Here is a 27,510-nt window from a genome sequence, read left to right on the forward strand (position 1 = left end):
TGAAGATATTAGAGAGATGAACCAGAAAAATTAAGAGTGGGGAAGTTTGGGCCAGGCACGGTGGCTCACGCCTGTAATCCCAGCACTTTAGGAGGTCGAGTTGGGTGGATCACCGGAGGTTGGGAGTTCGAGACCAGCTTGACCAATATGGTGAAACCCTGTCTCTACTAAAAATACGAAAATTAGCCAGGTTGTGATGGTGCACGCCTGTAATCTCAGCTACTCAGGAGGCTGAGGCAGGAGAATTGCTTGAACCCAGGAGGTGAAAGTTGCTGTGAGCTGAGATCATGCCACTGCACTCCAGCCTGGGGGACAGAGGGTGACCCTGTCTCAAAAACATCAACAAACAAACAAACAAATGAGTGAGGAAGTTTGTATCCTTATGTCCCCAGTGATGCTCTCTTGTGAGATCAGCTGTATGTTGAAGTATACCAAATGGGGTGTTTGTTTACTCACTTTTTCAGCCCTTCACTTCACATACACTTACTGAACATTGCTATGTGCCAGGTGCCCCGCTAGGCATTGAGTACATAAAACTGAGTAAGACAGAGTGGCCTTCTAATAGCTCAAAATCTTATCTACACATAAAGTACAGTCCCTTGGAGATATATTAGGAGAGTGCTCTTGGGCCCCAAACAGCAAGCCCAAGGTAGTATAGTACTGAAAGTCATCGACCACAAAATGTAGTCCAAATGGCATGGGTGTTGAGAGCACTGGCTTTGAAATCAGGCACATCTGGGTCTGGATCCCAAATGCACAGTTTATCAGTTGTATGAACCTGGGCTAAACTCTGAGCCTAAGCTTGTTTGTTGGTCTGTAAAAATACCATCAAGAGGCCAGGTGCAGTGGCTTCAGCCTGTAATCCCAGCACTTTCAGGTGGGGGAATTCACTTGAGCCCAGGAATCTGAGACCAGCCTAGGCAACATAGCGAGACTGTCTCTACAAAACAAATTTAAAAATTAGCTGTGCGGCTGGGCACGGTGGCTCAAGCCTATAATCCCAGCACTTTGGGAGGCCGAGACGGGCGGATCACGAGGTCAGGAGATGGAGACCATCCTGGCTAACACGGTGAAACCCCGTCTCTACTAAAAAATACAAAAACTAGCCGGGCGAGGTGGCAGATGCCTGTAGTCCCAGCTACTTGGGAGGCTGAGGCAGGAGAATGGTGTAAACCCGGGAGGCGGAGCTTGCAGTGAGCTGAGATCCGGCCACTGCACTCCAGCCTGGGCGACAGAGGGAGACTCCGTCTCAAAAAAAAATAAAATAAATAAAGTAAATAAATAAATAAAAATAAAGTTGTTGATGCTTTATTATTTACTTATTTAATTTGAGACAGAGTCTCACTCTGTTGTCCAGGCTGCAGTGCAGTGGTGTGATCTCAGCTTACTGCAACCTCTGCTTTGCAGGCTTAAGTGATCCTCCCACCTCAACCTCCTGAGTAGCTGGGACTACAGGCACGCCACCACGGCTGGCTAAGATTTTTGTATTTTTTGGTAGAGATGGGGTTTCATCATGTTTCCCAGGATGGTCTCGAACTCCTGAGCTCAAGTGATCCACCTGCCTCAGCCTCCCAAAGTGCTCAGATTGCAGGCGTGAGCCACTGTGTCCGACCTCATCAACAACTTTAAAGAAGAATAAGTGAGATACTGTTTAACAAATGCTGAGCCTGGTGCCTGGCATAGTAATAGGCTCTATGATTATTTAAAAAGCCGGTTGCTGAGGGGAAGTCACTGTGGCAGATGTGCTAGACCTAGAGGGGCTGTTGCCTGGTTGAAAAGGTATGCTGTATGTGCGTGAAAGGTCACAGGAGAACCACTTTTGTTCTGTGTGGAAAAAGGAGTGTGAGAAACAGCTGGAGTATAGCAAAAGGCCCCTTTACTGTGGTCTTTATTTGAGCACAGCTATTGACTAAGTTGCCGAGGATTAAAAACCCTTTATATATGAAGGGTAAAGCCCAGTGCCTGTCAAATAATAAGCATTCAATACATATCAGCTATTGTGATTCTACTGTTGTTCTGATAAAGAAGCTTTTTAGTGATTGGAATGAGAGAAAACAGGATTAATTTCTCCTTTTGGTGGAGTGAGAGGAGAGTCTTGGCAAATGTATCTTTTGGGGTCAGCTCTAGCTCTTGGGCTAGAAGGTGAGGAATCGGTTAAAGAAAAGAGTCCCTGGCCGGGCGCGGTGGCTCACGCCTGTAATCCCAGCACTTTGGGAGGCCGAGGCGGGCAGATCACCTGAGGTCGGGAGTTTGAGACCAGCCTGACCAACATGGAGAAACCCTGTCTCTACTAAAAATACAAAATTAGCCGGGCATGGTGGCACATGCCTGTAATCCCAGCTATTTGGGAGGCTGAGGCAGAAGAATTGCTTGAACCCCGCAGGCGGAGGTTGCAGTGAGGTGAGATTGTGCCATTGCACTCCAACCTGGGCAACAAGAGTGAAGCTCGGTTAAAAAAAAGAAAAAGAAAGAAGAAAAAGAAAAAAGAAAGCAAGAGAGAGAGGAAAAAAAAAGAGAAAGAAAGAAAGAAGAAAATAAAAGAAAGGAAAGAAGGAGAAGGAAGGAAGGAAGGAAGGAGGGAAGGAAGGAAGGAAGGGAGGGAGGGAGGGAGGGAGGAAAGGAAAGGAAAGAAAGGAAACAAAAGGGTCCTGAGGTTACAGTCTCACTAAGGAGACAAGGGTCAGGATTACGTGGGCGTCATTTTCCTCCTTACAGGCAGGCGGTGCCTCTCTCCCTTCAAAAGCAAGGGACCTTTATGCACGATTCCACATCTGCATTCCGATAGGAAAGGGAAACAGCAGAAACAAAACACCCATCTGAGCTGCGCTTAGAGAGGACTCTGGGCTTTTATTTATTTTTTTACTTCAATCTTGTGACCAGTAATTTTAAGGGGAAGCCAATAATAATGTTTTTTAAAAGCCTCACGCCACCCCCGGCGGCATCTCCTCGGTGTACTTTGCTTTCAGATCCGCCTGCCTTCTGTCCCAGCCTAATACTGCCCGGCCTCAGCCCCCATTGTCCCTGGCGCTGGCGAGGTGTCCGGTTGCGGAGCCGGCTGCGTCTCTGGAAATGCATCCTGCAACCCCGCATGGATAACAGCTGCAGCTATGTCAGAGATGCACAAAGAGGGGAGAGTGTCACTGTGTGCCTTTTGACACATACGTTAAGACCAAAAAGGAAAAAAAAAGTCTATCTGTGCTGCCACCGACCAGACTCATGGAGGCCAGATTTTCTCCAATTAACCAGATCTTGCCTTGGTGCAGACAAGACTTAGTGAGTTCGGGGAAGGGGTTGGGAGAGGGAATTGGCCGGGGTCCCTATCCTGGGTGAAAGGAGGAGGGAGGGGTTTCCCCTCCCTCTCCCCTCCTCTCCGGGTTTAGGGAGGTGATTAGAGGTGGGGAGGAGCTGGGGGGGGCGTTTGGCCTGTGCCCCAACCTTGTGAGATGGGGGTTGGAGGTGTGCGGGGGGCGGAGCGTGTGCCGGGGTCGCCGCTGGTTGGGGGTTGGGGGTGTGCTGGGGGAGGCGCGTGTCCGGGGATCGCTGGGGGTGGGGTTGGACGTGTGCGGGGGAGGGGCGTGCCCTGGAGTTGGGGGCGGGCGGGGCGAATGCGGGCGCGGGGGGCGGGGGTGGAGGGGTGCGGGGGGGGGGGGGGTGGGGGGGGGGGGGGGGGGGGCGAGGTGGGCTCCTCCCCGGCGGGCGGGCCCTGGCGCGGCGCGGCGGCCTCGCGGTGCCTAGGCTGGGGCTGTTGGACCGTGAGGCGCTGAGTCGCGCGGACTGAGCCGGGCAAGAACGGCCGGCGGCGGCAGGATGAACAGCATCAAGAACGTGCCGGCGCGGGTGCTGAGCCGCAGGCCGGGCCACAGCCTGGAGGCCGAGCGCGAGCAGTTCGACAAGACTCAGGCGAGCGGGCGGCGAGCGGGCGGCGAGCCGGCGGCGGGCGGGCGGGCAAGCGGCGTCCCTGTCCCCTCACGCGCGAACCGCTGGGGCCCGGGAGGCGCCGGCCAGGGGCGGGGGACAGCATGGGGGCAGGGCCTGTGTCCGCCCGGGCGCTCCGAGAGCTCCGCGGCTGCCCCTCGCCGGCCTCCGCGGCCCGAGCCGACCGGCGCGCAGGTGAACCGGAAGCCGCGCTCCCCACTCCCGCCGGGCGCTCGGGCCCAGAGGCGCCGGGGCTGAGGGGGCCGGGGTCAGGGTGTGCGCGGGCCGGGAGCGCTGGAGCTGAGGCGGCGGGGGACGGAGATGGGGCCGGGGTTGGGTGTGCGCGAGCCCAGCGCGCCGGGGGTCTAGGGGGCTGAGGATCCAGGTGCTCCCGGGGCCGGCGCGGCCCGACTGGGGCCCCCGCCCTCAGTACCGCTCCTTGCCGGCTCCCGCCCCCGTCTCCGACCCCCTGAAACCGATGTCCCCACGGGCAGTTTCCTTAAAGGAAATTCCTTAAACTCCCAGCTTTCTTCTCTCGTGAGCGGCTTCCCAGAGCTGCCCAGTCTCCAATTATTTGCTGGGTGAAAAGCTGCTCGTTGTCGCCAGACTTGTTTGCCCGAGCGCTGCCCACGTATAAATAGGTGCACACCCCCTCATTAAATACCGGCGCCCGACAGACAGAAACTTCCTGGGGCTCCCTTCCTGCGCCTCCCACGCCTGTATCTCTTCCAGATGATGCCTATCCTGGGAAGGCTTTAAAATTAAATAAGGGCGCGGGTGTGCGTTTTGTACTTGTGTTTGTGCCGGAGACCCACGATGGAGACATTGCTGCGTTTCTGGTTTCCTGTTGCTTTTTATTTTACAAACTCTTGAAGTGCTCTCAGGCTTGGGGGATGGGCGGTAGAGGGGGGGCAAATTGTTTATTTGCCAAAATAAGTCAACCAAGACTGAAATGGCTGAAGAATTTTACTCTAGAGATAAAGGAAGCCAGAGGATCCCTCCCACCTCTGTCTAAAGCAGGTTGGTGACATTTGCGTTTGTGGCGGCTATTTGCAAGTTCCGTCCCACTTGTCCTTGCAGAGAGCGATGACTTCTGCGGTTGCCTTCACATCTAGTTAGTACATGCACTCTGCAACAGCTTTCGTTTTGAAATGAGAGAGAACTCAGGGACACCTTCTAACCTTTGTGCTTGGGATTGACCCAGAAAGCGATAATAAATCCTGAGGATATCAAGGCTTTAGAAATGCCAGGTGCTGGAACCCACCTGGCTGCAAATTATCAATTTATCCTTGTGATCATCATCACCATCATCTGGTTCAGCCCGGATAGCCCGTCATTAAAAAAAATAAAAGGTATGGCTTTTAATTTAAAGTCACCAATACATAATTAATTGTGCCAGGAACTTGTAGATCACAGGGAGAAAACCTTAATTGGCAGACAGATCTGGATGTTGTCAGAAACTTTGTTTATTCACTGAGTTTTTTCTCGTGCCCTTGAGGAGGTATAAAGAGGTCTGATTGCTACATGGGGGAGACGGGATGTGAAGGACCAACTTCGTTGATCTTACTCTTAAATGATAAGAAATCAAGAGCAACCTTCCTGAGTGTCAAAGAGATAATCTCTGATACAACCACACATTTTAGTGGTTGGTTTGATACACAAGAAGGTGGATTTTTTTTTTTTTGGAGACAGTCTCTGTTGCCCATGCTGGAGTGCAGTGGCAGGATCTCAGCTCACTGCAACCTCCGCCTCCCAGGTTCAAGCGATTCTCCTGCCTCAGCCTCCCAAGTGGCTGGGACTACAAGCATGCGCCACCACATTTTTTTGTGTTTTTAGTAAAGACTGTGTTTCACCATGTTGGCCAGGCTGGTCTCGAGCTCCTGACCTCAGGCGATGCACCCGCCTCACCTCGGCCTCCCAAAGTGTTGGGATTACAGGTGCCTTGCTGAAGGTGGATTGTTTTGTTTTGTTTTGCTCCGGGTTTTTCTCAGAGACTAAGAGGGCCACTTACAATGAATAACTTTGTAATGGGTGAATGTCACAGGACTCACCTATTCCAGGGCCCCATTTTCTGGAAAGATGGAGTTTGAGTTCATTGTCTGGGTTTGCTCGTCTTCACAGTGACTTATTGAGGAATGTAAGAATGAGGTTTTGTACGTGGTTAATATTTAATTAGATCGTTCCCAGAAATAATCAAGTGAGCTGCCAGCCAGGCCCCGTGGTGGAAAAGGACCTGGAGAGCTGAGGTTGCTACTTCCATGTCTCTTTCAGGACAGAAAATAGCACATGCATTGCAGGGACCTGGCTTCCTTTGTAATACGCTGCTTGTCTTGCATTGACCACAGCACTGTGTGCTGTGCAGGAGCACTAGCCTGGCATAGAATTTAAATCTTCACTAGCCTGCCAGCCTCGCTTTCCTCCCCTGGGCTCCTGGGTCAGGAGGAAGATAATTGCTTTCCTGTGAGGTTTTTTAACAGGACACACCCTGTTTGCAAATATCTCTGGGGTTAGCACTCAGGAGTGGGAAGGGAGACGATCACGTGCCTGCTGGGAGCTGGTGCCTGTGATTGTTGCATGGTGTGTGTATATAATCCCAGGGGAGTGTCCAGAAAACCAGTGTATGCTTTTCTTCCTTATGACTTTAGTCCCTTTGGTGGGGAAAAAAAAAAAAACCCTTTTCAAAATGGAGGTGCAAACTTTTATTGTCTTGTTGCTGTTGTTTTCTGAATACAGAATTCTACAAAATACAGCATGCCTGTATTTGGAACCTGAACACTGCCTGTACCATTTAAAAAGAGGGTGTGGTATCATAAAGGCACTAGTAGGTAGGTAGACCTAGGCTCTAGCCTGTATCCCTGGGCAAGTTGCTTAACTCGTAAATCTGTGTCCTTGTCTGAAAAAAAAAATACAGATCATTTCATCTATTTTATAGGGCTGTTGTAAGGTGTAAGAGAGAGACCGTGTGGTAGCTAGAACCTGTGACTATGTTAATGAGTTAGTAAGGCGTTGCAGCTGGAATTAGAGTTTCTCAGCAGCTGAGATGGTCCTTGAGATGGGGCGATTCTCCTGGGTTACCAGGTGGGCTCAGTGTAATCACAAAGGTCTGTAAATGTGGACAAGGGAGGCAGGAGAGAAGGTCGGAGTGAGGCAATGTGAGAAAGACTCTACTGCCTGCTTCTAGGAAGGAGCCACTAGCCAAGGAGTATGGGCGTCCTCCACAACCTGGAAAAGGAGAGGAAATGGATTCTTCCTTAAAGCCTCCAGGAGGAAACACAACCTTTCTGTTACTTTGCTTTTAGTCCTGTGAGACCTGTTTTAGACTTCTGACCTCCAGAACTGCGAGTTTGTGTGATTTGTTATGGCAGCCATAAGGAACTAATACATCCAGTATGTAAACATGAAACAGCACCTAGGGCATAGCACGGCCTCAGCAGATACTTGGCCCAACCGTCTTTCTCCCTTCCCTCCCCGGGCTGAAAAGTTTAAAATCTAGAGAAGAAAGCATCTTTGAAGCATATCATGGAGAAGGACTCAGGAGTACTGGAAATGCTAATGGTGAGTCCTGCCTTTTCCTGATCTGTGAACCTTTCTGCTTCACCGGGCCTCAGTTTCCCCTGCAGGCCCAGCGAATGGGATCAAGCCCAGAAGATTCCTCTCAGGTTAGGATGAGAGAAACCCTTTACTACATTGCAAGGCCTCTGGCCACTGCTGAGTGAGCCAAGTCTGGCAGGTGAGCATTAACTGTAGACGTAAAACTACCCAGGTATGAGGGGTTCCTGTGGGGCAGGGACTGTCTAGGGGAGCAATATGTGGAAACAGTTCATAGGTCCAGTTTTCCAGGTTAGTGACATACATGCTTAGCATCCCCTGTGAAACCAAAATCCTGTCAAGATTAACATTTATTAACAACTGAGGGCTTCTTAGCCAGGCACATGGTAGAGCAGTACTGCCCGGTAGGAACCAGAGGCCAGCCACGTGTGTACTTTTAGATTGTCTAGTAACTACTAGAAAAGTCAACAGAAACAGGTGAAATTAACTGTAATTGCATATTTTATTTAACCCATTATATCCAAAATACAGCCCTTTCAACATGTAATTGCCACAAAAATTATGAATGGGAGAATTTACATTCTTTTTCTCCTACTAAATCTTTTTTTTTTTTTTTTTTTTTTTTTTTTTTTTTTTTTTGAGACGGAGTCTCGCTCTGTCGCCCAGGCTGGAGTGCAGTGGCCGGATCTCAGCTCACTGCAGGCTCCGCCTCCCGGGTTCACGCCATTCTCCGGCCTCAGCCTCCCGAGTAGCTGGGACCACAGGCGCCCGCCATCTCGCCCGGCTATTTTTTGTATTTCTTAGTAGAGACGGGGTTTCACTGTGTTCGCCAGGATGGTCTCGATCTCCTGACCTCGTGATCCGCCCGTCTCGGCCTCCCAAAGTGCTGGGATTACAGGCTTGAGCCACCGCGCCCGGCCTTACTAAATCTTTGAAATAGGTGTGTAGTGGACACTCACAGCTGATTTCAGTCTGGACTCACCACCTTTCCAATACTTACAGCCCCCACCAGCCAGTGGCTACTGTGCCGGACAATGCAAGTGTTAGAATCACCCGGCGGCTTTTAGAAAAGGGCAACGTCTAGGTGTCTAGGAGTGATTTGCCCGCAGCATGGCACGGACGTTGAGCTGGTTCTTCTTGGGCATGCACAGTTGTCTCGCCCTGTGACATCCTCTGCTGGGTTCCACCCCATCAGCCCACATGGCAATGCCCTCGTGATGATGCCTGGCAGGCCACTGACTTCCCGACCCCTGGGCTGCACATTGCCTCCCTGGCAGAGGTATTCCAGAAGCTGTTCTTGGTCCAGCTTGGGGTGGGAAGGGGCTGCCCATCCCTGGCCTCCCCCTCCCTGTCTCTGATGTGCTTTGATGCCCATGACACATTCCTGAGTGCCACTTGCTCTCTTTACCATTTGGCCAGTTCCTGTAGCTTTGGGGTATGCCCCAGGAAGGTCCAAGTCATCTTTGTCCTCTCTAAGAGGTGGAGAGATGTGAACTGTGGCCATGTGTGGAATGGCAGGGCAGTCAAGAGCAAGCTCCAGGTTCAGCCCCTGGCTCTGTCCCTTCACCGCTCTGCCTCAGTTTCCTCATCTACAAAATGGGGGCCATAACACTACACACCTCCTAGAGTGGTTGTGGAGATGTACAAGTGTTCACAGTGCCTGGTGTGTAGTGAAGGCCGTGTAAGTGTGGGCTGTTATGTTGTGTTTGGAAGAGCAGGCTGGGCTGAAAGAGAGAAGCAAGCTCCCTGTTGGACTCTGCCCGGCGGCCTTAGATTAGCTGTAAGCGGAGGCCTCGTGTGCTGGTGCAGCTGGGAGAAAAGCAGATGTGCACAGAGGTTGGGGACTCAGGCAAGTGGGGACAGCCCTTCCCTTTAAGAGTGAGCCCAGGGGTACCACATTATGAAGGCTCTCCAGGCTTGGGAGGATATTCTGGGGGAATGACGGCCTCAGGAGGTGCGGGCAAGGCCAGCAGGAGCCTTGCCTGGCAGAACTGCTGGCCCTTCTGAATAGGGACAGGGGCAGCCGAGGCCCCTTCTCTGACCTGACCCAGACGCCAGCCTTCCAGCCAGCGCTGCACCGGTCATTCGTGAATGACACCCAGCTGGCCACTGGATCCCAGCAGCTTAAAGTGGAAAGCCTCTGAGTGGAGTCCAGGCCTGCTTGGCCAAGGGACAGGGATGCCCAGTCGGCTAACCTGAGACGCCTTGGCTGCTCTGTTGGTGATGCCCTTACCTGCCCCGCTCCCCACCCAACTTGGTAATCTGCGATGCTGACTTGAATATCACCTCCTCTGTGCAGCCACCCGCTGCCGTCCTCCTGCCCAAACCTCACTGTGCTGCCCAGTCCTCATGACATTATTTGCGCTGCTTCCACATCTGCCCGGACACGCTGCGGCTGGCCCAGCAGAGTGGGAGGAAGCAGACAGACATGGGCTGGGCGCATGTGTAGACCAGGCTTGCCTGAGAAGTGGGAGTGTGTCACCTCCTTGCCGAGCTCCCTGAGCAACTGCTCAGACCTGCACTGGCCACCTACCCTGGGGTCCTCAGGCAGGGTCGCGTCATAAGTGGCTGGATGAGTGGATGCCCAGGGGTCGGTGGTCTCCCTTCTTTGATGCTGTCCTCTTGGTGGGGTCTGAAAGGCTCATGGCCATCCATTCTAGGGAATGACTGAGCCCTGGAGAAAAGTTTAGTTGGGGCGAGATTGTTTTTTCTCTGGCTAAAATAAACATGATCCTCAAACTGCAGTGGGTTCATCTGCCTGGAGGTGACTCAGCCCCCTGGCTTTTGGGACAGACAGGTTTGTGGAGTGATGTCACCAGGGCCCAGGGAACGAAACTGCACAAGCTGGCTGCCTGTCACTTCCAGAGCCAGTCTGGCAGAGGGGTGATGCAGGAACAGTCCTCCTACTACTGGGTGTCACCCACAAAGCCTGGGGCAGAGGTGGCAGTGGGTCAGGCGGCAACATTGTAACCAGCGTCCTGGGGAACCTGGGCTCTCATGCTCCCCTTCGAAGCTTTCCTAAACGCTGAAATGACAGAGCGGCCAGGACCAAGCAGGCCTGAGTGCAAGTGAAGGGAGATACAGGTTAAATGGAGCAGAGCAGTTGCCCCTGACTTCCTCTCTGCTGGAGCTGACCCAGCTGTCCACCTCGCTGCTTTGCATGTGGCCGTATCCCGGCCTCAGTGACAGAAACCCTGTGTTTGCTCTCGTCAATGGCCTTTGAGGGGGCAAATGCATTTGAATGAGATCTCTCTGTCCTTCAACTCTTTGGAAATGCTGAAGCAAAATAACCCACCACTCTGCCAGCGTCCGTGTGCCCCAGCTCTTTGAAGAGCGTTCTTGTTCCTGCCGAGTGCTACTGTTAGGCGCCATGATAACAGCACAAGGATGCTTAGGTCTGATTCATTTCAGGGTTGATTTTAAAAATAGAAATGGTTTTATAGTTACTTTTACTACGCAGCTCTAGTGGATACATTATTAGCTGGAGAAGGAGAGACTCAGTGCCCTGAAGTCTTCCAGGACTTGTCTTTGAAAGAGCTCTTGTTCCTTCGAGTGTTCACTCTTCCATTTGCCCAGTGGGGATCTGCTGACAGCCAGATGTTGGTTTGGGCCTAGAGATGCAGCAGGAAGGAAGATGTTCCTGTGTTCGGGCTTGGAGGTGGGGACAGAGTATAATTGGTGGACAGACGACTCCGGAGCCTCCTGGGCCACAGGGTGCTGCGGGGTTGGCGTGTGGGGCGGCCGCTGCCTGGAGCCTCCCCGCACGGTCGCCTGGCTTTGCTGCCAGTGCCCGTTCCTGCGGTCTGTTTCCATCTGGAGCCCACGTCAAGCCTGGGCCAGGAGCCTCTCGGGAGTGTCACCTGCCTCACCCCAATTTCCCCTCTTCTGAAACAGCACTCACTGAGATGCTGGCCAGGGTGTGCCCCGTGAGTCTCAGTCCAGGGACCAGTGCAGCTCTGGGCTGTTCACAAGTCAGCGCCCCGTCTGGCCTGATTGTCCCTGGAAGCAGGGCAGTTGTATCCTGAGGGCTTGGGCTCCCCCTGGCCACTGGACTGATCCAAAGGCCACAGCCCAGAGGCAGATGCCCTCGCCCCAAGGGATGGGGGAAGTGGGGAGTCCCCTTGGCTCTACCAGCCCCAAGGCCTTTGTTATCGGGATTGGAACAAATCCTGATCCAGAGCCCACTCCCAATTTGGAGGCATGTTAGCAGGCCCTTGGGGAACACAGGGTTCCTGTGGTGGGACAATAAGGATGTCTACCTTGATACACTTCTCCCGCACCCAGCCCTACCCCCGCACCCAGAACTGTGAAGGCCGTGCAGCCCAGGGCCTCCTGGGGGGGACCTGAGGGGGTTCATCTTCAACGGCAGCCTGCCATGGGTCCTGCCCAGCTCTTAGTAGCTGGGGGCCCTTGGGCAGCTGCTCGGCCCGGCTGCTGCAGCTTTAACACTGGAGGGTTGCACGAGGACTGAGTCAACACGTAAGGTGCTTAGAACAGCACCAAGTATGGAGCATGTGCTCAGCCACTTTATTATTTTTTTTGAGATGGCATCTCGCTCTGTCACCAGGCTGGAGATCTTGGCTCACTGCAACCTCCGCCTCCCAAGTTCAGCAATTCTCCTGCCTTAGACTCCCAAGTAGCTGGGACTACAGGCGTGCACCATCATACCCAGCTAATTTTTGTATTTTTAGTAGAGACAGGGTTTCACCATATTGGCCAGGATGGTCTTGATCTCTTGACCTTGTGATCTGCCTGTCTTGGCCTCCCAGAGTCCTGGGATTATAGGCATGAGCCACTGAGCCTGGCCCACATTTTTTTGTTATTTATGACCTTGGACAGGTGGTTAACCTGCAGCCTCAATGTCCTCCCTCACCTGCCTGCTCCGAGGTTCCTTATGAGCATTAATGAAGTAACATTGGAACAATGCTGTCTGCTCAGGGCCCAGTACAAGGCTGAGCTCAATAAAATTGATTTTATTAATAGGTTATTGAGACCTGTCTGCTGTCCTTATGGCACAGAGTATGTTCTCACACGCTTGGCGATGCCAGCAATCCTGAGTGTATCTGCAGAGCCTCACCTGCCCCCTGGGCCCCTGGGTACCCCTGAGCTTTGCTCCCACTCTCTGCCCTTAAAGGTCAGGCCCTTCCTGCTGCCGGCACTGGGCAGGATAAGAGCATACTTGGAGAGTTGTGAGCAGGTGGCCCCTGGGGCGTGGGTGTGGACTCCAAGGATTTTTCGAGACCCAAAAAGCTGCAGGGTCTGTGGAGCCGGGCAGGAGCTGACCTCACTCTGCCCCTCTCTGCCGTCTCTGCGGACCCTCCAGCTCCCTTCCGCAGGGTGTCTCGTGGCTGCTGTGGAACTCTCTATTATTATTGTTTTGTTTTGTCTTGTTTGAGATGGAGTTTAGCTCTTTTGCCCAGGCTGGAGTGCAGTGGCATGATCTTGGCTCACTGCAGCCTCCCAGGTTCAAGTGATTCTCTGCCTCAGCTTCCTGAGTAGCTGGGATTACAGGCACGCACCACCACGCCCAGCTAATTTTTGTATTTTTAGTAGACAGGGGTTTCGCCATGTAGGCCAGGCTGGTCTCAAACTCCTGGCCTCAAGTGATCTGTCTGCCTCTGTCTCCCAAAGTGCTGAGATTACAGGCATGAGCCACTACACCTGGCCTATTATTATTATTTTTTTTTTTTGAGACGGAGTCTCACTCTGTCGCCCAGGCTGGAGTACAGTGGCCGGATCTCAGCTCACTGCAAGCTCCGCCTCCCGGGTTTATGCCATTCTCCTGCCTCAGCCTCCCAAGTAGTTGGGACTACAGGCGCCCGCCACCTCGCCCGGCTAGTTTTTTGTATTTTTTAGTAGAGACGGGGTTTCACCGTGTTAGCCAGGATGGTCTCGATCTCCTGACCTCGTGATCCGCCTGTCTCGGCCTCCCAAAGTGCTGGGATTACAGGCTTGAGCCACCGCGCCCGGCCCTGGCCTATTATTTTTACTTTTAGAGACAGGGTCTCACTCTGTCACCCAGGCTGGAGTGCAGTGGTGCTATCATAGCTCACTGCAGCCAGGCACTCCTGGACCCGAGCAGTTCTCAGCCTTCTGAGTAGCAGAGGACTACAGCTGTGCACCACTACACCCGGCTAAGTTTTAAATTATTTTTGGTAGAGATGGGGTCTTGCTAGGCTGGCCTTGAACTCCTGGGCTCAAGTGATTCTCCCACCTCAGCCTCCCAAAGCGCTGGGATTATAGACGTGCACCACTGTGCCTGGTCCCCCTCCATTATCGCTTCTGTCCTGCTTCCTCCAGAGACCTCCCCTGAGCCAGCCAGACACCCCTCCCTGTTGTGCCCAGCAGTGGGAAGAACGGCATCCCCCTCCTCATGCTCTTGTGCTGCCCATTATCACTGCATCCCCTGCAGAGCCCTGGCCCCACGGCCGCTCACAGCTGTTTGGAAACTGCCCTGCCAGGCTCTGTGTGAGGCCCCTTCTTCTTGGGAGCTGGATGGGAGCTTTGGGTGCTGAGTAGCGGACAGACCCCGGGGCGGTCACGTGTACCCTTATGATCTTCCTTTCTCTAGCACTGGGTTTTTCCACCCTGAGCTGAGGTCCATAATCAATCCCTTCCACTCCTCAAAGGCTGCGCTGCCCCGAAGAGGGGGTGTCTCTGTGGCAGCCTCTGGCTTGTGTCAGAGCTTCTGGGGTTGTTCTGGCCTGAGGGGCCACACGGGGCACAAATGCAGGCTGGAGAGAACCCAGGGATGAGCCTGGGCAGCCCTCTACCTCCCATGACACGCTGCAGTTTCCCCACCTTCAAAATGGGGAGAACTATGTTCACCCCACTCAGCAGCCATGAGGATAGCATGTTGAGAACTTCAGCACCCAGAACCAGGTATTGCTGGCAGTTGGATCTGCCTCGGGACTGTAAGCCTCAGAGCAGAGCTGTGTCAAGGACACCCTGTGTGGATTTCACCACAGAGTGAGCCTCTTTGAGTGCCTGCGCTGCTGCAGCCCCTCAGCCTCCTGGAGCCACTTCTGCAAGGGACGATCAGCAGCAGACAGGGGAGTAGGTGGGACATCACTGGGACCTGCCCAGGCTTCTCGTGGGACAGGGCTTAGCTGCTACTGCCTGGTCAGAGGCGAGGCCCACGGAGCAACCACAGACTCCCACTGTGCAAGCACTGTGCCTCCTTGTGTGGCGCTCCGAGCCTGGTGCACACATCTGCCCGTCCTAGACACAACGGGGCTGTGTTCCCAGAGCCAGCCGGCACCCTGCCCGGGAGGGCCCTGCTGCCATGGATCCTGTCCCCTGCCGCCAGCGTGGGGAGCAGGCAGCACTGAGGCCCAGGCGCACAACAGGCCATGCCATGTGCCCAAGACGTGCCCCATCACACTGCATTCCTGGGGTCTCCCTCCTGCCATGAAAGTCATTCGTGTGCCAGGTACCGTTGAGGAGCTGGGGGTTCAGCAGCACCTATAGGCCGATCTGCTTCCCCTCATGTTGCTGACTGCTGGGTGAGGGGAAAAGGTGATAAATAAGGGAACAGTCCACTATCCGAGGGCGCCCGGTCCTCAGAGACCATCCATCCAGGAGGTGCAGATTTCAACAGGGCGGCTGCAGGAGGGTGTGAGGGTGCCGGGTGCGGGGAGCTGGAGCTCTGCTGCGTGGGCATCTGGAGCCTAGGGCCTGGGGGCACAGGGGTGGCTGCACCTTGGCCTCACCATGACTTTACTCGCAAAGAGGAGAGGGCGGCCCATTCCCCCAGAATGTGTTATCTGCTTCTGGGGTCCCTAGCTCAGCCCCGTCCTGGGGTTTCCTCAGTATCAGGAGAAACGCCCACATCTCTGTGCCCACAGCCTCTCCAGCCAGGTCTGCACCAGTCACTTCGGCTTCACCCTTCTTGCCAGGAATCTTCCGAACCAGGTGGCAGCTCAGGTGTCGGCAGCTGGGGATGGGGTTACACAGTCCAGAGACGGACACGCCTGGCTTGTGACAGGACAGCTGCTTGCCTGGCTACTTGGGGATGAGCTGGGGAAAGTCACAGCCCCTGCCTCCTGTCCCGGGAGGCCCTCCCCACGGAAGGAGCTGCCTGGGGACTGTTCAGAGTCACTAAGGACACAGGTCGTGGAGTCAGACAGACCTGGCTTTGAACCCTGCCTTTTTCCTTATTAGCTGTACAGACAAAAGTATATAAGCCTTCTGTGCCTCAGTTTCCTCACCAGGAAAATGGGATCGTCACCACTTCCCTGGGCTGTTGCTGGGAGGCGAGTTGCCCACGCCTGACTGGGGCTGGGCACTCAGGATCCTTATCATCGTCACGGCTGCTGTCATGGGCAGTGTTCCGCTTCGGTGGGGGCGTGCCACTCACGGCCATGGGTTCTCACAGTTGGTGGATACGAGTTTGTTCAAGGAAGGAGTTGAGGCCTGGGGGCCAGTGGCTGGGCAGCCCTCAGGGTCAGGCCCACCAGAGCCTCTGTGTGTTTCCTCAGGTCCTGGTTCTTTGAGATGGGACCGCAGCTCCTCCCCGACTACGGGGAGCAGATTTCAGGGCAGCCCCAGAACACCTGCCTGGGAGGGGTCCAGTACAATGGGCCCTGTGTGTGAAAGGGGCCAGCATTGCGCTAGGGGCCGGGGGTGGCCCAGAGGCTGCCTGGCCCAGCCCCACAGTCTGCTGGCACCCATCTGAGGTCCCACCAGGAAGGGCCCCTCAGCTTCCTGGGCTGGCTTTTCTCACAGAGGAAATTCCATGTTAGACCCTAATTGGATGTCCACTGCTTCAGTGCTGGGTGGGAGAGCTCGGCGGCATCCCGGAGAAGGCGCAGGAGTGCTGCGTGGTCCTGCAAGCTGGCTCCCTGCCCTGCAAGGCCTGCCTGGCTCAGGCCAGCCTGTGGCTCGGGCCCAGCTGCCCTGGCTGAGGCTGGGGGCTGGGGAGAATGACTGGCCTGGAGCTGCGTATCCCATCTCGGTGTCTGCCTGTCCCTCCTGCCCGTGGCCTGGGCAGCTCTTCTCAGTCTACAAATGGTGGTGGGGGGGCGGGGACAGAGGCTTAGCAGACCTGTTCCCGCATGAGAAACACCCCATGCCCCACAGAGCCAGGGACGGGTGGTAGTGACGGTACCGCCATGAGCCTTCCTCGAGAGCACAGTCACGTCCAGGAAGCCTCAGAAAAGGGGATGAGACACTGCCGTAGGTGGAGCGGGAGGGATGTTGACATTCTGGCCTTGGTCAAGTGTGAGGGTGCCACTTGCACAGCTCCGGGTGACGGCTGCAGACCCCACTCCTGCCTTCCTTTGCCCCTGGCTGGGCTACAGGTGGCAGCAGGAGCTTGACAAAGTTTGACAGGGCGAGGCCCCACCCAGGAGAGAGGCAGCCTATGGGGCAGTGGGCCACAGGCCCTGGGCTTAGCCTGAGTTTCCTGAGAATGCCTCCTGAGAGAGTGGGGACAATGTGATGTGCACCCTTCATGGGGCGCCGCAAAGGCCAGGTGGGCCCCAGCCGGGAGCTCCAGTCTCAGCTGCTTTTCCGCAAGGGGAGATGGGGCTAGAGGACACCACACTGGGCCATGACCTGGGCTCAGGGCATCTGCCAGGAGAGTCAGGTCGTGCAGGTTTTGGGCAGGATGGCCTCCCGGAGCCACAGCCCAGCTTTGGTCATTGTCCCCTGGCTCCTGGAGCTCTTGGTGTTCACTGTAGTTCCAGCTGCACCAATCAGGCACAGGGAAGTCCTTCGGCGGCTTAGGTTGAGGGGATTCCTATCTCCCCCATCGCTCCACTGGCCTGAACCCAGGCAGAATCCTGTTCGGTATTGTGCTTCTCCCACTTGGGGTGGTGTCTCCTGGGGTGGGTGCCTGGGGCTCTAAACACTGCTCCTTTGTCCCTCACAGGCCATCAGCATCAGCAAAGCCATCAACACCCAGGAGGCCCCCGTGAAGGAGAAGCACGCCCGGCGTATCCTTGGCCGGCTCCTGGGCTCAGGAGTCGGGTGTGGGTGTGGGAGCAGCATAGTGCTGCAGTCAGCTGTGCCGGGGGTCACAAGGTCCCTCACTGAGCCCGGGGAGGAGGCTCCCGTGCAGCTTGGCTCCTTCCCATCTCGGTCTCATCACAGAAACGCCCCCCATTGGGCCCAATGAAGGTTTCCTTGTCTTGCCCTACCTCCTGTCCCCTTGACTGGACACTGGAGCTCTGGTGACCCAGGGTTGATGGGCATGTGATTGGGGGCCGGCCCTCTTCCGGCGGCCCTGGCCTCTCTTCAACCGGGTTTGTCGAGCCCCCACGCTCCAGTCTCTGCTTCCACACTTGGCCTTGACATTGCAGGCATTATCCTGGGCACACACCACGAGAAGGGGGCTTTCACCTTTTGGTCCTATGCCATCGGGCTGCCGCTACCCAGCAGCTCCATTCTCAGCTGGAAGTTCTGCCATGTTCTCCACAAGGTCCTTCGAGACGGGCACCCCAATGTGAGTAGCAGCTGCTCCCTCTGCTCCCTGGAGGTGGGACACTATCCCGCTGACATGCGGGCTCCAGCCCTATTCCTGTCCCCGTAGCTCTGGGCTGTTCCTCCCGCCTCGGGTGGGGAGCGCGTGTCTCAGGGCCCTACCACAGGGTCCTGGACGCTCCCCCTCTCCTGTGTTCCCTGCGCTTCAGGTGCTGCATGACTGCCAGCGGTACCGCAGCAACATCCGGGAGATCGGAGACCTGTGGGTAGGTCCAGCCAGTCTAGGTCCTGCCTGGCACTCAGGGCTTTCCTTAGCGTGTGGGGCTGAGCGAAGGGTGGCTCCCTGTGGGCAGTTCCCTGCGGGTGGCTGGGACGGGCAGCACAGGGAGATGCTGCCTGCCTTTGAAGGCCTGCCCCAGGGCGCTCCACATGCATAAGTGGGCCCCCCAGTCAGCCCTCCAGCTCCGAAGTCACCCGGGGCCCTTTAGTCCTCACGAGTTGGGAAATGTGGCAACACCATTGCCCGGACACCTCAGTGGTGGTTAGAGAGCCCGTGGCAGGGCGCAGGTTTCTGGGCTCCCCTAGACCTGCTGCTAAAGAATCAGGACTGGGGGTCTGCATTTTGAGCACATTTGCTGGATGACTCTGAGACACAGCAAGGCGTGAGAGCCCTGGGAGCCTGCAATCTGGATGTGCTGCAAGACCTCAGGATTTAGAGATGTCCCTGGTGGGCAGAGGGCCTTGGCCTGATTCTCTCTGATTTTCTCTGGAGCACTGTGGGGTGCTCGTCTGCCTGGGCAGGGACATAGGAGCAGGGCAGGCCCTGGAACGGGGACCCACAGGGAGGCCTGACCGGGGCATTATCCAACCCAGAAGCACTGCACTGACTCACGTCCCTTGAAGCGAGGAAAACATTGCCCATGGTGCCATCTGCAGATGCAGGCCCAGCTGGCCTGGCCGCAGGGGCCATGGGGCTGGAGGAGGGAGCAGGGAGGATGTGTCCAGGCGCCCGTCGGGATGTGCCTCCCTGCCAGCACCAGCACTTTAATAAAGCGTCCCCACTCCGAATTGGCCTGCTGCCCTGGACAAAGGGCTCTCTTCTCACAAGGGTTTCTTTGGCAGGAATGACAAGGAGGAAGATTAAGGGAAAAAGCTAGAGACAGAGGGAGGTTGGTTGAGGCCAGGAGAAGACGTTTGTTGAATGAAGAAGTGCCCGGTGGCGGGTGACTCTCATGCCCAGGTCCTTTAGGACTCTTGGACGTGTTCATGAGCTGTGGCCCCTCACCCTGTCTGTCTTCCCACAGGGACATTTGCATGACCGGTACGGACAGCTGGTGAATGTCTACACCAAGCTGCTGCTGACCAAGATCTCCTTCCACCTCAAGGTGGTTTCCCCGGGGAGTCATGGGGCTGAGGGACTCGTGGGCTTTTCCCACTGTGACGTTATGGCACATGTTGGGACATCGAAGATGGGATGTGTCCTCTCCATGAGTCTCCATTCACCTTCTTGTCCCGACTGTGACTAAAGGGGAGACAGGGAAGCCAGGGCGTCACGAAGCTCCTAGAACACCTCAGGCATTTCCATGGACGTGTGCACGGGCTTCCCCAGGCGTTTCCATGGACACGAGCACTGGGCTTCCTCAGTCTCCGCTGTCCTGGCTGGGTGCTCCCCTCCTCCCAACCCCCTCCACTGCCTTCTGCCACCTATGTGGACCACAGCCTGGGTCTGCCAAGAGCAGGGCCCATGGCCCAGCATGGGGCCCCTGGTTCAGTGGCAGCTGGGTGGGGGTTCTTTCCACAGCATCCCCAGTTTCCCGCAGGCCTGGAAGTGACAGACGAGGTATTGGAGAAGGCAGCTGGGACCGATGTCAACAACATGTGAGTCACTCTGCATGGCTATATGGCCACTTCCGCTCAGCTTCCCCACTCCTTCCTACCGTGTCTCACGCCCAGGCGTCCACGTGGGGCAGTGGGGTTGAATGGCCTTGTTGGTTGACGCTCATGCTCCCAGAGCCAGAGGGTGAAGTTAAAAGGGTGGGATGTACTTGAGGACTATCGTCCTGGCAGAGGCACACTGACTCACCAGAGCCATGGTGTCGGCGGTGCCCCCATCCCCATCCGGGCGGGGAGTCTCAGGACGAGTCGGCGGCCCGCCCACCCTTTTCATCTCTCCCCACTTCTCTTGCGTAGCTTCCAGCTCACCGTGGAGATGTTTGATTACATGGATTGTGAGCTGAAGCTTTCTGAATCAGGTGAGTTGTAAAGAGGGGATGCGGGGATCTGAGTGTATTGCTAAGTCCCCAGAGGGTGGGACAAGAGGAGACAAGAAAGAAGACATTAGTGATCACTATGAAATGCCCCTGACCGGCCACAGTGGCTCACATCTGTAATCCCAGCATTTTGGGAGGCCGAGGCAGGCAGATTGCTTGAGGTCAGGGGTTCGAGACCAGCCTGGCCAACATGGTGAAACCCTGTCTCTACTAAAAAATATATAAAAATTAGCCAGGTGTGGTGGTGCATGCCTGTATTCCCAGCTACTTGGGAGGCCGAGGCAGGAGAATCACTTGAACCCAGGCAGTGGAGATCGTGCCGCTACACTCCAGCCTGGGCGACAGAGTGAGACTCCGTTTAAAAAAAAAAAAAAAAAGAAATGCCCCTGCCCCTCCCAGGGTCCTGCACCTCCAGGGATAGGTAATGGGGCCTCCTGGTACCTCCAAAGCATGGCAGGCCCCAGTGGGTACATCCAGGATACAGGTTCAGCCATCCCTTCCATCCAGTGTCACTCCATCAGCTGCAAGACGGGGAGGGTGAGGAGGTGTGCACAGGAGCCACCTTGCCAGGTTCTTGCCCCAGTCATGGGCCATCTGCAGAACCCAGTTGGAAAAGAGGTGGTTTGCGTCGTCCTGCCCATTTTCCGCTCTAGAAAGCCTCTGAGTCACGTCCGACTTCCTAGCGGGGAACCCAGCAGCTGTTAGACAGGAAATCTCAGCGTGCTCAGCTTCCAGGCTGGAGAAGTGCTTGTTCTGGGTGGCAGCTTCAGAACAGCTCATGGGTGACTCAGTGCTCTCCATCAGAGGGCAAGAAGCAAATGCCTCCTTAAGGCAAAATTGGGAGTCAGAGGCAGTTTGGGCAGCCTCCCTGAGTTCCCAGGTCTGGCCTCTGCAGCTGGGCGAGCCTGATGGGCATTCAGTTCCAGTGGGTGAGAGGTGGGCTCAGAGTTGGACCCTTGTGCCTGGGAAGAGCCTGCTCAGGATCTGACATGGAGAGCAGAGGGCAGATGTCCAAAGGTGCGGCCCCAGCTGTGCAGCAGGACAGGGCTCCCAGGCTCTGTGTCCTAGCAGAGATGTGCTGAGCCTGAGCCTCTCAGCACAGAGGCCACCAGGTGGGAGCCAGGTGCCCCTGGCATAGGAGAAGGCCAGTGTGGGCAGGCAGTGGCCCCACGAGGGAAGTGGAGAACACTCACAGGCCTGCTCCCTACCTGGTGACACTGGTGTCTTGATGAAGCACAAAGGAGGGGTGTACCAGCATCTGCTGGAGAAATTCCCAGATCTGCAGAGGTGATAGGTACAGGGGCTTCCCTGTCTCAGGGCCTGTAACAGCAAAGAAACAGAAACGTCCTAAACACACCTCAGCGGAGGCTGTGTCTCGCCGTCTGTGCAGAGCAGAGAACGGAGGGTGGCGGGAAGAGAGACGTGTCGAATCTGGGATGGCCGGGAAGATCTAGAAAACATTCTACTGTGTGAAATCAAGCAGACTGCCGAACAGCGTGGATATATGTGTTTAAGATCCAAGCAGTACTTGATGTGTGCTGCAGTTTTTTGCAGGAAAACACTTAGCATGACATGTAATTAGAAATTAATTTTTTAAAGGCAAAGGGGCAGCACTCCCCGCCCAGGCTGTCTCCTGTCACTGCAGAGATTTGCAAGTGGTCCCATCACAGGCAAGGCGAGAGCAGTACCTGAGGGGCCGGGGCACAGGTCTGTGCAGCAGGGACTGCCTGGCCACTCTCCCGTGCTGGCCAGCTGCCTGCTCTTTGTCATTCTCTCTGCCCCAGAGAAGCTGCCAGCCAAGAAGGAGGCAGCCTCGTGTTTGTCCTTTGTCCCTCCCACTTGGTAGTTCTGATACAAGGTCCAATTGTCAGGGGCAGGGGAGATGGGCCTCGGGGGCAAGTGAGGTCTCAGTGTCACTTGGGGTGTGCAGAGCCAAGTTGTGACCCTACTGCCGTGTGACTTGGAAGTAGCCCTGCCTGTTCCCACATCTGTAAAGTTAGGCATTTGGGGTGCTGCATCGTGAGCCTCCTTCCTGCTCTAACATTCAGTGCGGGTTTGAGGCCAGTGGGCATGGAGCTGTCCGTCACCCTTGTCAGTTGGGCACCTGGTCCTGGGCTCCCAGGTGGAGGTCTCTGGAAGCCCTTGCTGAGCTGAGCTGGAGCTGCTTTGCCCTGACCTTGCTGTTGCCCTTGACCTCCTTCATGGGAGCATCTGGTCTTGACCTGGGGCAGCCACCAGCACAGGAGGCGCCCATCTTGGAGGCGGAGGGCACACTGGTTTGTGGGAGCTGGCTTAGGGCCGTGCTTTACAGCCAGACCACCTTGGGCAAGTTGCCCAGCTCCCGAGGGCTCACACTCTTCCTCTTGCCCATCTTTTGCACAGTTTTCCGACAGCTCAACACAGCCATTGCCGTATCCCAGATGTCCACAGGCCAGTGCCGCCTGGCCCCGCTTATCCAGGTTATCCAGGACTGCAGCCACCTCTACCACTACACAGTCAAGCTCCTGTTCAAGCTACACTCTTGTGAGTGGCCCGGGGCGGCCGCTGCCCCAGAAGTTGTGTTTATGTGGCTTAGGCATTCACTGTGAAAAAGGAAAATCAAAAACTTAGAGGTTTATTCATTTAAAAATGGCAGTAATAAACCCACTACCCATTAATAGAAATAACATACATTTTATGAAAAAGACACCATTTCACCAAGCAAAAAATTTAGTGAGTGGTGTAGTTTTCATTTTTACGGCTGAATGCCTGGCTTGGCCAAGACAGAGGCCCCACCTGCTCTCGGGACTCTCCCGCCAGGCACCCTGGGATTGCGAGCACAAAAAGGCAAAAGGTGTCTGGGGTGTTTGGAGAGTTTTGATCTCACCAACCCTTTGAAAGGGTCTCGTCCCTTGACCACACTTTGAGAATCACCACGTTAGTGTCAGCCCGGGACAAATGTGTTTGGTGAAAGCGGCTTTCTAGTGCCTCCTGAACCTGGTGGGGGTTAGGAGGGATGTGGCCGCAGTGCCATCCTTTCCATTCGCTGTTTCCTTCTCTAGCTCAGTCTGACCTGAGTCCTCCCACAGCATCTCCCACAGGTCTCCCCCTCCCGATAGGAGAGCAGGCCTGGCCCAGTCTCGGGTGATCTCTAATCTATGAGTTTGTAGCATACGGAAGAACAAGGCAGGGCAGGTGAGCCCCTGAGCAGTGTGCAGAGAAGTCCTGTTACACTTGTGCCACCCTCCAGGTCTCCCTGCAGACACCCTGCAAGGCCACAGGGACCGGTTCCATGAGCAGTTTCACAGGTACTGCCTGGGACAGGGACAGGATCGAGGCTGGTGGGGGAGAGGCTCTGTGGCCCCTTCCTGAATTTCCCACCATCTCTGCAGCCTCAGAAACTTCTTCCGCAGAGCCTCTGACATGCTGTACTTCAAACGGCTCATCCAGATCCCCCGGCTGCCCGAGGTACCTCCCTGAAGATGGCCCTGAGGCCCTTTGAGGACCCCAGGCACCTGGCTGGGGCCCCACACAGGCTATGGAGATGGTGGAAGGAGGGCTTCCTTGGGGGACAGCTAAGCAGGATCCCACCTGCCGCCCCTGCAGGGACCGCCTAACTTCCTGCGGGCCTCAGCCCTGGCTGAGCACATCAAGCCGGTGGTGGTGATCCCCGAGGAGGCCCCGGAGGACGAGGAGCCGGAGAATCTCATTGAGATCAGCATGGGGCCCCCCGTGGGGGAGCCAGTGGTGAGCCCCCATCCAGCCCATGTTCCCCAGTTGTAGCATGAGGCCAAGGGGAGTGTTGGGTGGCCAGCCCTCCCTTTGCCCACTGCCCGGCCTGGAGGCACAGGTGAGTGGGGCGGGGGTCACCATGCTTTCCTGTGGCAGGTGGTGGCTGACCTCTTCGATCAGACGTTCGGACCCCCCAATGGCTCCGTGAAGGACGACAGGTGAGGGCTGGAGGAGCCGACTGGGCTGGGGGTGGTTGGAAACGGCCTCAGCTGAGCTGTGCTCTGGACATTTCTGTCTGGAAAGGCCACGGGTGGGGAACATGAACCCGTGAGGCGCCCAAATCCTGAGTGGCCACTGAGGAGAAGACAGGTTCCTGTGCCTGTCTGTTGAGTGTTCTGGTTGACTTGACTTGAACCCCAGGACCTCTGTCCCCAGGGACCTCCGGATTGAGAGCTTGAAGAGAGAGGTGGAAATGCTCCGCTCTGAGCTGGAGAAGATCAAGCTGGAGGTGCCGGGGGTGGGGATGGGCAGGGGCCGGGCCCCTCAAAAGCCCAGGCAGGGGCCCCACATCAGCCATCCTCCCGCAGGCCCAGCGGTACATCTCGCAGCTGAAGAGCCAGGTGAATGCACTGGAGGGCGAGCTGGAGGAGCAGCGGAAGCAGAAGCAGAAGGCCCTGGTGGACAATGAGCAGCTCCGCCACGAGCTGGCCCAGCTGAGGGCTGCCCAGCTGGAGGGCGAGCGGAGCCAGGGCCTGCGTGAGGAGGCTGAGAGTGCGTGGGGCCTCGGCCACAGGGGTCCAAGGGCGTGTCCCCAGCCCCTGCCACCCCACATGGGGCGTCACTGCCTCTCTCACCCCCAGGGAAGGCCAGTGCCACGGAGGCGCGCTACAACAAGCTGAAGGAAAAGCACAGTGAGCTCGTCCATGTGCACGCGGAGCTGCTCAGGAAGGTAGGTCCAGCCCCTCCTCCATCCCAGCTGGTGGCAGGGCCTCTCGGGGACGGCAGCAGAGCGTGAGCCCTTCCCCTGCCCGTGCAGAACGCAGACACAGCCAAGCAGCTGACGGTGACGCAGCAAAGCCAGGAGGAGGTGGCGCGGGTGAAGGAGCAGCTGGCCTTCCAGGTGGAGCAGGTGAAACGGGAGTCAGAGTTGAAGGTATGTCCCCTGTGGCACAGGGCCCTGCCCCAGCATCTCCAGCCCACTGCCCCAGTGACACGCTGTCCTGTCCCAGCTGGAGGAGCAGAGCGACCAGCTAGAGAAGCTCAAGAGGGAGCTGGAGGCCAAGGCCGGAGAGCTGGCCCACGTGCAGGAGGCCCTGAGCCACACACAGCAGGTGCATCTGGCTTCGATGACTGGGAGTGGGGTTCTGGGGCCAGTCCTGGGTGGAAGTCAGGTCCTCTTTCCCGTGAACAGGCCATACCTGGGTGCCACTTGGTGGTCCTGGGATGCAGCCCTGACCCAGACCCAGGGCCTACAGGGGATACAGGAACTACCACTGGTCCTCAGGGAGCCCTGAGTCTGATGGGAGTAATCACTAACCCCTAGGGCCCAATTTGTAAGTGTGGGGGCAGGGTGGATGGGGTCTGGGAGCTCTGTTCACACGCCAGGTGTCACGTCTGTCCATAGAGCAAGTTGGAGCTGAGCTCACGGCTGGACACGCTGAGTGCGGAGAAGGACGTGCTGAGTGGAGCTGTGCGGCAGCGGGAGGCAGACCTGCTGGCAGCGCAGACCCTGGTGCGCGAGACAGAGGCGGCGCTGAACCGGGAGCAGCAGCGTAGCTCCCGGGAGCAGGGCGAGTTGCAGGGCCGGCTGGCAGAGAAGGTATGGCCTCCCCAGACGCAGCAGCACCTCTGAGTTCACTGCCGCCTGGCAGCCATCGATCTGTCTCCGTGATCTGCCTGTTCTAGAGATTTCACATAAAGGGGATCATACACGATGCATCCTTTTGTGTCCGGCTTCTTCCACTCAGCATCATGTTGTCAAGGGTCACCACATCGTAGCCTGTGTCAGCACCTCATTCCTTTTGTGGCTGAATCGTACTCCGCTGTGTGGACAGACCACATTGTGTTTATCTTCATCACTTGGTGGACATTGGGGTTGTTGCCACTTTCTGCCTGTTGTGAATAGTGCTGCTGTGGGCCTTTGAGCACAAGTTTCTGTGTAAACATTTGCCATCACTTATCTTGGGTAGATAGCTGATGTGCGTGGAACTCAGTGGAACCGCTGGGTCTCACCTCTGTTACCCTGTTGAGAAACTACCAGAGTGTTTTCCAAAGTGGCTGCACCATTTTACACTCCACTAGCAATGCATGAATGTTCCAGTTTCTCCACATCCTTGCCAACACCTATTATTGTCTTTTTATTTTAGCCATCCTAGTGGGTGTGGAGTGGTTTCTCATGGTCCTGATTTGTGTTTCCCTGATGGCAAAGGGTGCTACATATCTTTTCACGAGCTCACTGGCCATTTGTGTGTCTTTGGAGAAATGTCTTTTAGGACCTTGAGCCCATGTTTTAATTGGGTTATCTTTTTATTATTGAGTTGTGCACCCTAGGAAGCCTCTTTCTAGAAATATCCACCTCCCTGACCAGTGAGGGTCTCAGCTGGGCTCCAACTGGCAGCTCATGGGTCAGTCCAGGGCTGGGGCACATCCTTGGCCTTAGGGAGGGTCTCTAAGCTGCCCTCTTCGCCCCCATTGCCAGGAGTCTCAGGAGCAGGGTCTGCGGCAGCGGCTGCTGGATGAGCAGTTTGCAGTGCTGCAGGGCGCTGCTGCCGAGGCTGCAGGCATCCTGCAGGATGCTGTGAGCAAGCTGGACGACCCCCTGCACCTGCGCTGTACCAGCTCCCCAGGTAGATGGTGGGGCCACACTCAGCCGCTCCTTCCCATCCCCCAGCCCTGAGCAGCGGGTGGCAGGGGCCTCAGTTCTCCTTGTGCTTGCAGACTACCTGGTGAGCAGGGCCCAGGAGGCTTTGGATGCCGTGAGCGCCCTGGAGGAGGGCCACGCCCAGTACCTGACCTCCTTGGCAGGTGAGTGTGGCCCGAGCAGGGCGGAGGCGGGGGCTGTGTCCCAGTTCCAGCGCCCATGGCCACCTCTTGCCTTTTGGGAGGTTTACAGACAGCAGGGACTTCTCTGGGAAGCTAAGCAGATGCCCCCTGCCTGCTCCTTCCCAGGAACCCAGCCCTGCCCTGTGGACAGATAGGCTTTTGTCTCTGGGGCCTGGGCTACCGTGCGTCTGCATGCAGGTGGCAGGGCACTGAAGGGCCCGGAGCCACACACACTGCGGTGTGGTTCCCACTGCCTGCTGGATGTCGGTCTTGCCGAGCCCTCCTTTCCTCTTCCTCCTCCTCCTCCTCCTCCTGGGACCGCCGACAGTGGTCCCAGTGCTCGTGTCTCGGTGTCATCCTCCCCCAACCTTGCCCCCACCCACCCGCACAGACGCCTCCACCCTGGTGGCAGCCCTGACCCGCTTCTCCCACCTGGCTGCGGACACCATCGTCAATGGAGGTGCCACCTCCCACCTGGCCCCCACCGACCCTGCCGACCGTAAGTGGGTCCCGGGATAGCAGGTTCTGTCTGTCTCACTAGCTTGTCTGCCCTGGGAGTCTTTATGGGGCCTGTGGGGGGTGTTCCACTTACGGTCCT

At 56.2% G+C, this 27,510-nt stretch overlaps 1 protein-coding gene across 2 annotated transcripts in view; it reads left to right on the plus strand.

Annotated features, from left to right (window-relative positions):
• The first annotated feature begins 2,726 nt into the window (after positions 1 to 2,726).
• The window catches only part of HIP1R (huntingtin interacting protein 1 related), a 28,709-nt gene continuing 3,925 nt past the window's right edge, over positions 2,727 to 27,510 (plus strand). Inside the window, exons 1-21 of one of the 2 annotated variants that reach the window (XM_025401473.1) lie at positions 3,685 to 3,900; positions 17,339 to 17,402; positions 17,769 to 17,911; positions 18,099 to 18,155; positions 19,194 to 19,274; positions 19,691 to 19,767; positions 20,080 to 20,141; positions 22,542 to 22,682; positions 23,389 to 23,446; positions 23,531 to 23,606; positions 23,745 to 23,885; positions 24,027 to 24,088; positions 24,306 to 24,378; positions 24,458 to 24,641; positions 24,731 to 24,819; positions 24,907 to 25,023; positions 25,100 to 25,201; positions 25,495 to 25,689; positions 26,569 to 26,716; positions 26,808 to 26,894; positions 27,304 to 27,411. In XM_025401473.1, the coding sequence (XP_025257258.1) occupies positions 3,808 to 3,900; positions 17,339 to 17,402; positions 17,769 to 17,911; positions 18,099 to 18,155; positions 19,194 to 19,274; positions 19,691 to 19,767; positions 20,080 to 20,141; positions 22,542 to 22,682; positions 23,389 to 23,446; positions 23,531 to 23,606; positions 23,745 to 23,885; positions 24,027 to 24,088; positions 24,306 to 24,378; positions 24,458 to 24,641; positions 24,731 to 24,819; positions 24,907 to 25,023; positions 25,100 to 25,201; positions 25,495 to 25,689; positions 26,569 to 26,716; positions 26,808 to 26,894; positions 27,304 to 27,411 (2,158 nt within the window). In that variant the 5' untranslated portion in view covers positions 3,685 to 3,807. Of the gene's footprint in view, positions 3,274 to 3,684; positions 3,901 to 17,338; positions 17,403 to 17,768; positions 17,912 to 18,098; positions 18,156 to 19,193; positions 19,275 to 19,690; positions 19,768 to 20,079; positions 20,142 to 22,541; positions 22,683 to 23,388; positions 23,447 to 23,530; positions 23,607 to 23,744; positions 23,886 to 24,026; positions 24,089 to 24,305; positions 24,379 to 24,457; positions 24,642 to 24,730; positions 24,820 to 24,906; positions 25,024 to 25,099; positions 25,202 to 25,494; positions 25,805 to 26,568; positions 26,717 to 26,807; positions 26,895 to 27,303; positions 27,412 to 27,510 lie in introns of those variants that run through there. The other variant, XM_025401474.1, reaches the window with a different exon arrangement.

The sequence above is a fragment of the Theropithecus gelada genome, chromosome 11, assembly GCF_003255815.1.
Source record: "Theropithecus gelada isolate Dixy chromosome 11, Tgel_1.0, whole genome shotgun sequence".
NCBI classification, from domain to species: Eukaryota; Metazoa; Chordata; class Mammalia; order Primates; family Cercopithecidae; genus Theropithecus; species Theropithecus gelada.